An 11163-nucleotide genomic window follows, 5' to 3' on the forward strand; every position below is an offset into this window, starting at 1 on the left:
TTCTTCCTCTGATACGGCTCTTGGATGCTTTGGAACGTTATACTCAAGAATCTTTTAGAATGAGGGCGACGGGATAACAAAACCATCCCCGCTGTTGCCCATATCTCTGCAGGCGCCGCCCCCAGCCCAGGCCCCGCCGATGGACGCGCCGGGAGGGGCGTGGCCATGGGGCACGGGGCGGGGCCACAGAGGGACGGGGCGGGGCCGTGGGGGCACGGGGCGGGGCCATAGAGGGACGGGGCGGGGCCACGCGGCGGAGCGTCGGAGCCGTGAGGGGAGGGGGAAGGAAGACACCGGGTACGGAGCCGCCGCCGCCGCTCCCCTCTATCAGGTAACCGGGGCCGGGGGGCAGCGCCGCGAGCTGCTCAGGGAGGCCGGGGCGGGCGGGAGGCCGAGGAGGCGGCGGCGCCCAGTGAGGGCCCCGACTGATCGGCCCCGGCCCTGCCTACTCCGCCACAAAGCACCGGGCCCCGTTCCCGGCCCTGCGGCTGAGGCCGGCACCGAGCGCCTCACGGCCGCAACTTTCTGCCCGGCCCGGCCGCCGGTTCCGCTTCTCTCCCTTCCGTATCGGGGCGGCGGCAGCAACTTTCCGGGGCCGGTTCCTGCCCTTCTCCGCGTCGGCCGTCCCCTCGGCGGGGCCTCCCGTCAGCTGTTCGCTCCGTTTGTTGTCAAGCTGCCTGCGCTGCCGGCGGCGCCCGGCGGCGGCGCCGGGGGGCCGAGCCGGCGGCGATGGGCTACTCGCCGTCACGTGACTCCGTGCGGCCGGGCCCGCCCCCGCGGGGTGCTTTGTGCGCGGCTGGGGCAACGGCTGCACCGCGCACGCGTGGGTTTCGTGCTGCCCCTCCATTGAGGAACGGGGCTGGGGTGCGCGGGGCTCGTCCGGCGACGTAGGTCGGGTCTGGTTTGTGTTTGTTTAAGAAGAAGTGAGGCGTTCTGGAAGAGAACTTAATGTTTGGGGGTTTCTTTAATTGTTATGTTTTAATGTCTTCAATTATTAACGCTCACGTGGTTCGATTAATGGTAAAGAGCGTTTATGTCTCAGGAGGGAGGGGTGCGAGGCCTGGTGCCCCCCAGGGGCTGCGGTCACTTGCAATAAACATAAAGTCACTCTAATCCTGTAATGCGTGGGCCCACTCTGGGTAGCCAAAGTCAAGCGGTGCTTGTGACCAGCTCAGTTTTTAAGCAGTACTCTTCCTCTAATTTTAGTCCTGCTCGGTATTGTTCAAACAGTGTTTTGGAGCCTTCTATCGCCTCCTGCTTTCATTTCTCTGTCTGCTGAAGTATTTAGCTTCACGAGTGCAGGTTGGATCGCTGGGAGGTGGTTTTTAATAGTGATTATGAGTAGGTTTCAGGTGTGGCAGGCATAAATTGGAGGATAGAATAAACTGCACCTTAAAGCCCAGTAGGAAAGGCAACCACAGCCAACCAGATTTGTGGCTTGTCATCTGACAGCCTAGCTGCACATCTATATATTTATATTTTTAGCTTTCCCTCTGCTGGTACTCATCACAAGTTAAGTAGTGTTGTCCAAGCGTAGGTCACTGGTTCATGTTTGTTTACTATCATTTGACCTATGTTGAAATCTTGAGTTGCTCAGCTTTTGCTGAGCTATACAATCCCCTTGGGAAAGGCTTCACTTAAAAAAATAAATTGTAAAACATAAATAAAGTGCCTGTACACTGTCAGTGTTAAGTTTTGAGGCTGTCTTCCTTTCAGAGCCTCTAGCTTCACTTAGGAATTTCTTAGGTGGTGTGAGAATTTGTTGGTGAGATACCCTTGTAGTACTGACAACCTTTCAGGCAGTGGATGTAGTTTGAATGGTTGTTGTCTTCTCACCACTGAATGTCTGTATATTGTTTTTTCTACAACTCATTTTAACCATTCCTGTCTTCTGGTGGAGATTAGTACCGTTCTGACTACAAACTATGAAAGCATCTGAATTAATTTGGTTTTCCAAAAGTTGTGCAAATGATTGGTTGGCAGAAAGTTAGTTATGTATACCTGCTGTAAAAGTGAAGTCGTTACAAAACCAGAAAATACAGATTCCTTAAAATGTTTGAGGAATTAAGAGAGAAGGTAACAAGGAGACTGAAATTGTTACTAGCTCGAGGCCCTGTGTAGTGGGGAAGAAACTGGTCTGAGTCTGATACCACTTGTAAAATAATACTTTTAGATGTTATCTAGCAAGAGTGTTGTGATGATGTAAGTTACTGTGATGGAGATGCTGGGGTGTGGGGGCTGTGTTAGGAACCAGCACCCATCTGTGTGCCTCTGCTATCTGTAAACTTGAAACAAAATCCTGTCTTAGTGTTTGCATACACCGGCATCATGTATGTTAGAGTATTTAAGTGCAGAGTCTGCGTGAGCATCTTTCCCTTTACCTGAGCAAGCCAGTTTGCAATAGGAAATTGCACTGCTGTCATGTGCCCTAACACAGTTCCGTGCCTTGTTGTGGGTGGGTGGCACACACTGTCTAGCCACAGTATTCATTATGCCATCAAGGCTTCTTTGGTTGTTTGACTGTTAACTTCCTTCTTACTTTGCTTTTGGCTACAAACGGTGCTTTCTGATAAGGAATTCTGCATGTAGGCAGAGGCCAGAGGCTGGGCTCTGCTTGGTTTAACAGTCACTAAAGTCATATGGAGGACTGCCAAATCTCAGACCTGCTGGGACAGTGTTTTCAGATGCACCCTTGCTTGTGAGCAGCAGAAACCTGGGAAGGTAAAGAACAGTTTTGTTGTTTATTTTTTTCCCTTACCAAGTGATTCTTTTGTGTGCAGTCTTATGTGCTAAGTATTCTTTTTCCTCTTTTGTCCATCTTCGAGATGAGAAGAGAAAGCTTAAGGCCTGTTCCTGAGATGCAAAGAGGAAGTTTAAGCCTGATTCCAGAGTAAGTACCTCTTGTGAAGGTTTTAATGTGCCTGGGGGAATGCATCATCATTCCTCAGGGAGGATAGAGTGCTTGTTGGCTCAGCATACAAAGGAAAATGGTTTTAGTTAGAGAAATGGAGAAAGAGAGGCTGTTGTGGCTTTGTATAACTGGCAGCTGTTTTCTGTTGCAGATCGGAGATGCGGTAGATGGTGCTGAAGCAGCAGTGAGGTTTCTGCAGTATCTGCAGCCCAGTGTGTGCCTTCTTGGCTCTCCCAAACCTTGATGGTCCCGTGCCTTCAAGAGATGCTCTCTGAGAAGATAAAACGCTGACTGTTAGTTATAAAAATGTTAATAAAAACTCTTTCCATTTCTTCTTTATTATTTATTAGGGGATACAGATTAGCTGCTACAAATACCAGCCACGTTGTGCTTCCAGTTTTTGGAGCTCAGCGTGCAGATAGTGGTGAAATTTCGGTTGTCAAATGTCAGCTCTTGGACAGCTGTTGCTCAGTGTTGTCAAAACCAACACTTAAAGACAGGTGGAAGTGCAGGAGCACGCTGCCCTAGGAATGCATATAGCACGTAGCCACAGTGCTCGTGTTTCCTGTCTGCCCATGCTCTTACTGGGAAAAGCATGCAGGCAGGAAATGTTTTATGTTATGACTAAGGATACTTATCAAGGTTTGTACCATCACATCAGGGTGCTGTCAACAAGCCTTACTAGCTAGGTAAGACTATTGCTCTGAGTCTTCTAAACGTGCTCTGGAGGGTGTGGGTTGATGTGGTGTTCTGAGTGCTGACTTAGGATGCAGTGGCACCTGCTGTCCCTTCGTAGAAGTGCCTGCCTCTTTGAACTGCATGGGTTTAACAGGTGGTAGTGGGATATAAAGCAAATAAGTCCACCACTCTTATTTTGAATCCATTCATTTAATGTTATGACTTGGCCTCGGTAATTTGGATGAGGACAGGATGATGATGACTTCATCATGAACACATATCCTATGAGTGTTTAATTTGATTTCAAAGAAGGAAACGTAGGCCAAAAAATGTCTACTCTTTTTTCACCCTTTGGTTTTATAAGCAACTGAAATTCCTTTCAGCTGCTTTTGGGAGTTCTGCTGGTTAGTATGATGGCATTGGTGTGATGTGGTGGTGTTGCTTCCTGAGGTTGTGAATGGCAGTGGGAATTGGCTAGCTCTGCCCAGATGGGCATTATTTCTCCTATTTGTCAGTATGAAGTGTGGATGAGTGGATAAGTGCACCTGCTGTGCATTTGCTCTTCCTTTGATTGGAGGAACTCAAGCATTAATTTTTCATAATTCTTTGTTTTTTTTCTTTGATCTAAGAGAGCCTTCCACTGCCTATAGCATTTTTATTTTCAAATCATTAATGTATGTATAAACCTAAACAGATGCTCACACCTTTTATATGGAAAATGAGAACTATATGAAAAAGAAAACCGTACTTCTCTTGGGTGACTTTGTACACAGCTTGTATGTAAGGTATGTGAGTCCCAGCTCCATTTTCAATAGGGCTTCATGTGTGCTGTTTCTGTTTTCCCAGTTGAGAATTGCTTTCCTTTGTTCAGTTGTGCATCTGCTGTTTTCTTCACTACGTAGAGAGTAGACACCACAGAATTCAGGAGCTTCACATAAGGGGAGAGCAGCATACTCACACTGTACCGCCTTTGCTGGTGTTACAAGTGAATACTGTTGTGTTTTTAGCTTGACAGAATAAAGAAAAAGGTGGGGGGAAATGAGCTCAAGTTAAAATTCTCTAAATTGTATATGAGAGAAAAGCAGTTCCTTGTTAGCTCTCTTCAAAAGTTCATGTTCTGGAGGCTGCCTCACTAGCAGTCATTTTCTAACTTCTCTACCTCTTACAGCTGTGAGAAGCAACGTAAAGAGCAATGCAAGGTGACTAGTCCTCAGCTGGATCTGTATCAGGTCGCTGAAATTCTGTAACCATCAAAACAGAGAGCTAATGAGAGGGGCTCGAGCTGCTTTACATGACATCTGCAGAGGGGCAGATTTGTCCAGTGGTTATTTTCAATGTTAGAAATCCTAGTAGGATGACATTAACTTCTGAGCACGTTTCTAAGAGACCCCTTTGTTGTAATGCAGATTATAGAGGTTCATTTTCTACACTTCGACACGTGTTTATCTTTTCCAAAAGATGTCACCATTCTGGTGCAGTGTACCCTGGAGAGCAATGCAGGTTGGTCTGTTACATTCTGCTGTAACTTCAGCAGGAATTCCCATAGCCCTGTGCCACCATGGGATATATCTTGCTTTGTCTTTCTGTTAGGACCCGTGTCCCACTGAAAGCTTATCATTATGTTACTTGATGAGGTATCTTTCAGCTCCTTGGAGTGATATAAATCATTGAGTGTTTTAGATCTTATATTCCTAGGCAGGTTTTTCACATCTGGAGTCTTTGGAGATATTTATTTAAATGTTTGGACTTTTAAGGACTCAGTGCTTCAGTGCATGCACAACACCATACTTCTGATCAACTAATTGTTTCTTAATCCACAGCCAAATCAGCTTAGAAATGATGGTACCCAGAATTAGTAGGAATGGTAGGTGGAGTTAGGCCAAGTGCCCTATGGGCATATATGTCACAGTTGCTCTTATTGCTTGTATTTGTGGATTCTTCTGGCTGGAGACTTTGATACTTGATAAGAATCAAAGACAATCACCCTTTGATTTTGCCTCATGCTGTCACTGTTCAAATGTTATGTTGGTTTTTTTTTCTTTCCCTGCTATGAAAGAAATGTTAGAAAGGTGTAATACTTAGAGAAATGGAAGGAGAACGGTGTTTTGGGTGGAATCACAAGGGGTTATACCTCTACCATCAGGTCTAAAGTATTTTAACAAACTTAGAACCTGTTACATTTTATGTTGCAAGAAGAGCAATGGTCATTGTATCGCCCAGAAAGGAAAGTGTCGTTCTGTTGCTTTGAATGTTTCTGTATCCTTCAGATGAGACACAGAATGCTAACCCCTTAAACTTGAAATAGACTTAGCTTTGGTATTTGTGCTTCTGGAGAGTTTGGCATAAAATACCCAACTTGACTCGCATGCCACCTGATGAATTTCCCTAAAAACAGTGCATTGTTTCCTGCTCTGAAACATAAAACCCCAACGGTGTTCCTATTGCAGTGTGAGATTTACTTACACTTTTTTTATGCACAGCCATACAAGGTCCTGATTTCTGATTCCACACCTGAAGCACAAGAGGAGGCATAACTTGTTTAGTGCTAAAACTTTGATGCACTTGAAATGGGATCTTCATTTAATTCCTTTATTATGTTATCTCATCCTTCGTTATTTGAGTTTTTGACTGTCTGATAAGTTGCTGAGGTGCTTTAATTTTCGCTACCTACAAAGGTCTGTGAATCTGTTACTCACCCTCGAGGCTCCTTTCTCTGATCTGAGGAGTTGCTCAGATATTTTAGGGATGGTGTTTTGGAAAGTGCTTGGGTAAATGGCACTGTTTTGTGTTTAGATTAGGCGGCTTTAAATGTTTGTTCCTGAAGCTGCCTGGTGTGAAGTGGTAAGTGCTGGAGCCCGGTCTGCTACAGCAGGAGACAAAAGCGTCCTGGATGGTGGTAGTGTGTGGCTGCATATGACAAATATGCAAAGCATAGGAGAAATGTATTTATAAAAGTTGGGGGGAGTGATTTGGGATGATTAAACTATAATTGTTTTGGTGACTCAACGTACTTGACTGTACTTCATTTTCCAGTGCTGACTAAGGTGGGTGAGTAGTTGGGAACAGTGCACTGGAACGGAATTTCAGCATCTTATTAGAGAAAAAGAAGAGGGAAAAAGTAGAAGCTATTTGTTTTAAGAACGGTGTGGTCCAGTAGGAGACTGGGCTGGAAACCTCTGCACTGTATTTAAAGGGTTTATGTTCATGTTTTCCTTATTTAATGTAATTAGTTTGCATCTGTATGTGCTAAGATGGTCCCTTTTAGGGAAGGGCTAATTGTTTGGGTTAGTTTGATGTTTCTTAACCTGGTCAGAACGGACGGAGGCAGTCTGTAGTTTTGTTGTGAGGAATATTCAGCACTGTGTGTGGGACTTTCTCTGGTTTTGTTTGCTGCAGTGCTTTCTTTGAAACTATGTGATCTTTCTTCTTGCTTTCAGGTCTTGTCTACTAACTTACATAAGCTCTAAAAATGGGAAGAATTTTTCTGGATCACATTGGTGGCACTCGCCTGTTCTCCTGTGCAAACTGTGACACAATTCTGACCAACCGTTCAGAGCTCATCTCCACTCGCTTCACAGGGGCCACAGGAAGAGCCTTTCTTTTTAACAAGGTAGGTAAGAAGCTGAGGGTGAGCTATTTCCTTTTGGAGAAAAATGGCTTTCTGCAGATAGGGTAGATGCAGTACAAGTGGTTTGGCCTTGGTTAGTTGAGTTCACCGTGGCCTTTCTCACCCAAAGTAGTCGGCTAGGGATGGTGATAGGAGGATGGTTGGACTAGATGATCTTGTAGGTCCTTTCCAACCTTATGAGCCTATAAAGAACACAGTACTGTGCACTCGTGTACTTATTATGGAAGAATTTCATGCCCCTCAGTTAAACAGTGGTGGTTATACACCCTGGAGAAATCCATCTTCAAAGGCATTACCTCTTCTAGGCAGGAGATCTTCAGGGCTGCAGACTATTACACCTGAGCTTTCAAGTGCCACAAACTCTTTACTTCTAAAGTGCTGAGATTCGTGCCTGTTGTTTTCAAGTTTCACTCCAGGCTGACTTAATTATTTCTGTTCCTTCTGTACACTTGTATCAGGTGGTGAATCTGCAGTACAGTGAAGTTCAGGATCGGGTCATGCTCACTGGCCGCCACATGGTTCGAGATGTGAGCTGCAAGAACTGCAACAGCAAACTGGGCTGGATCTATGAATTTGCCACTGAAGACAGCCAGCGTTACAAGGAAGGCCGCGTTATCCTGGAAAGAGCTTTGGTCCGAGAGAGCGAAGGATTTGAGGAGCATGTTCCATCTGACAATTCCTGAAGAGGCTTCAATCTCCTGTCAGGTTCTCTTCGTTTGAAACTTAAAGTAATAAAATCAACAAAAAAAAATCTGCTTACATACACTGTCACCTTAGCATCAGAGTCGGATTCATGGACTACAGAGTGGGAAAGATTGTGAGAGTATTTCAGATGGAACCTTCCTTTCTTTGTTCCTTTATCTTTTACTTTCCCTCCAGCAGCTGTTTGTAGAAAGATTGTTTTGCAGTTGCTGTAAGTTTTTCTCTCTTGCATTTACATCTGTTGGATCTGAGACAGTATCTGCAGATACAGTGAGCTGAAAGGAAAATGTTGGGAGATTTTTTCTTTTGTTAGAGAGAGATCAATGGTTGTTTTGTTTCTTTTTTAGTTTGCACAAACTGATGTCAGCATAAAGTTATTTTAAAATTTACAGGTGTTTTTTTTTAAAGTATATTCCAATTTTTGGCATAAGATTTTAGCTACTTTTTTTTCTACTCAATCTTTTCACCTGATTTGCTAGCTACAGTAAAGAGATCCGAATTTGTGCCGAGTGCTAAAGGTTCAGTGTTGGTACAGCTTGGGCTGGCCCTTGTGCCATATTCTTGTTGAGGTTGATTGGTAGCACAGAGCCCATTATTTCTTGTCATTCTTGACCCAAAGATGTCACCATTCCTTGTTTATTTGTGAAGTCCCAGTCACCATGTAAACTGGCGTTGATTGGAAACTCTTCTTGAAATAGGGCAAAACTGCTTGGCTTTCTTTTTCTCTTTTTTTGATTTTAACAGATGTAACTTATACCCATAATAATAATAATATAGTAGTTGTCTGTTTAGTCTTGCGTTGCTTACAGAACAAAAGCTGTGTTTGTGATGACAAGGATCCACTGAGAAACTCCTGTTTCGGCAGTAAATTTTTTGTTTCTCTACTGATCTCATTAAGTAGATGGGCAGTTGCAAACCTTAATTCTTAAGTGGCTTTCTTCAGACCCGGAACTTCCGATGTTAAACACAGCTGCTGTGTAAAAGGAGAAGACTGCCAGCATGTTTGTTCATGCATCCAGTTATACAATCTGCATCTTGTGAAAAGGTTTAACTCAACAGCTTGTTTTCAAATGCCGCTTCTGGTGTTGAAACTCTTTCAACTTAGTTGAACTTTTTCGTTGTGATGTTAACATTTTATCTTCCTGGGCAGCAGTACATGTCGCCTAGTAATAACTAGTGACTTGGGTTCCTGCTTCCTTGTAGAGGTCTCTTGTTTAAAGCAGTGATCTTGCTTGCCTGGTAGCAAAAATGCTCTTTGTTAACTTAGCTCAAGGGTGCCCAAACACTTTCATTGTCTTAAGCCATAAGTTGAGATCTCAAGGGCTGCAATTATTCTGAATGTTAGATATGTATGATTCATTATCAAAGTTTCATGTCTGTATTTTTTTTTCTTGTATTGGATAAATGGTGGTCAAGGTGAAACGGATTACCCGTGGGTGTACAAGGAGAGACAGAGTAACTTCTTCACTAGCTGCAGCTCCACGTCTGAAACTAAAATATGGAAGTTGACTATGCAGAGTATTTTTCTTTTTTCTTTTTTTTGGTTGCTTAGTGGCAATTTGGACACCCCTGACTTGAATTTGCTGCCTGTTTGATGTAAAAGTAGCTTTATTATAGAAATGTTATATAGAAGGAAAACAGAGTAGATCACATACCAGAGCTGCGCTTGAATCAAGCTGCTTAAACAGTAGTGTACTTGTGCCTCAAATCAGTTTTTGCACTGAGTACAGTAGTACCCCATTATCTTGGGATTTCTTCTGTCTTTACAAACCCCAGAAGCCCCATTAGCATGGTTCTCTGCAGTACTTTTCTTGTACTTCTGACATTACAGTACAATAAAGTATGTTTTGTCCTGAATTGGTATTTGCTATTCTTTTTCAGTTGTTTTATTTTCACAGAGTCTGTCAAATGAATGTTACAACCTGTCTTCTTTTCCCTTTCTACAGCATGGCGATAAGCTATAGATGAGCATCTGTCTGAGTGGCTGGCAAAAGAGCACAGTATGGTCGGGTTTTGAAGTGCTAAGTAGAGCTTTAAGCATATCATTTGGACACTAGGAAGCCTTCAATTTATTCCTGTTAAAGAAAAAACACAGGAAACTTATAGTTTAATGGAATTCTGGATGGTGAACTTGTGTTTCTGTCTTTGAAAAGCCAGCAAGCTAAGCACAAGTCTAACTTCTGCAAGGTATGTGAAGCTTTAGTTTATTAAATGGCTTAGGAATTGAATAACTGCATATCTGTAGGTCTGGAGTTGTTTTCTCTATACGTGTGTGCAGATGTTAGGGAGAAGTTTTCTGCATTAGCAGCTGGTCAAATTGAGAAAGTGTAGCTGAGGAACCAAGGTAAGAGATCGCTATGGTGGTGTAACGCAGCCTAGGGCTTATTGGAATTTAGAACAAGGCTTCTTCATTTTAGTGCTAAACTAAGATGTTAAAGGTGGCTTTTCCTGAAGTCTGTGATACGAAGAGGTGCACTCGTTAAAATGTAGGAGTCTTGAGTCCATCGCACTGTTAAAAGGGAATTTGATAGGCTTTGGATTGTGCTCCACCTGTGTGCTGGAGTGTGTGAGTGTTTCCCCTCATACATTTTGATACTTCTTCCTTGAGATGCCCAGTGTGTGAGTACAAATTACATATAGGGGGACAAAGTGATTAGTTACAGCACGGCTAGCAACAGAGAAGACATTTCGATTTGTTTTTGGGTGCTATTTCGTAGTAGGGCATTAGCCTTAGATTGCCACATAAGGGATGGTGACAGCACACTGTAACCCCCACCATGCACGTATGGAGACCTCGGGATCGATGCTTTGAGTCTTTAGTTTGGGCAGAAGCTTTGGCTTCAGCTTGGGCTAGCAATGGTGCCATGGCTTTGGCCTATCGTGTGATCAAGTTGCCTGACACTGAGCTGTGAGGGTGGCTATGGTGGGCTGACGTAGGCTGCTGCTTATTGTCTGCACAGTAAGAAGAGAAACCTCAGCTGTGATGTTGCAGAAACATTCAGAAGAAGCCAGAAATACTGTTGTGTTTCCTTCCTGGGCCTGCGTTCACTCCTTTAACAAAACAATAGAGGAAGTAAATAGGTTCCTTGGGGATCTGGAAGGCTTTGCAGGTTCCCTTGCACTGGTTAGGGGTGATTGGGCTAGATGATCGTAGCAGTCTTTTCCAACCCTAGTGATCCTACATGCTGTTTTCTTTGGCCTTTGAAGAGCTATGCAATTTAGAGATGCCTCTCTCATTCTCAAC

At 44.0% G+C, this 11163-nt stretch overlaps 1 protein-coding gene across 2 annotated transcripts; it reads left to right on the forward strand.

Moving 5' to 3' along the window:
* The first annotated feature begins 239 nt into the window (after window positions 1–239).
* Window positions 240–9776, forward strand: YPEL5 (yippee like 5). 2 transcript variants are annotated; one of them, XM_065739626.1, is made up of 5 exons: window positions 1237–2721; window positions 2826–2890; window positions 3063–3204; window positions 7027–7199; window positions 7676–9776. In XM_065739626.1, exons 4-5 carry the CDS (start codon window positions 7059–7061, stop codon window positions 7898–7900), a joined length of 366 nt encoding a protein of 121 aa, XP_065595698.1. In that variant the 5' UTR covers window positions 1237–2721; window positions 2826–2890; window positions 3063–3204; window positions 7027–7058; the 3' UTR covers window positions 7901–9776. The 2 variants fall into 2 exon arrangements, with proteins under 2 accessions (XP_065595699.1, XP_065595698.1); XM_065739627.1 differs by lacking the exons at window positions 1237–2721; window positions 2826–2890; window positions 3063–3204 and adding an exon at window positions 240–331.
* The last annotated feature ends 1387 nt before the right edge of the window (window positions 9777–11163 follow it).

This window comes from Cyrtonyx montezumae, unplaced genomic scaffold (assembly GCF_038088225.1).
Source record: "Cyrtonyx montezumae isolate F1298 unplaced genomic scaffold, pur_monq_1.0 scaffold_24, whole genome shotgun sequence".
NCBI lineage: Eukaryota > Metazoa > Chordata > Aves > Galliformes > Odontophoridae > Cyrtonyx > Cyrtonyx montezumae.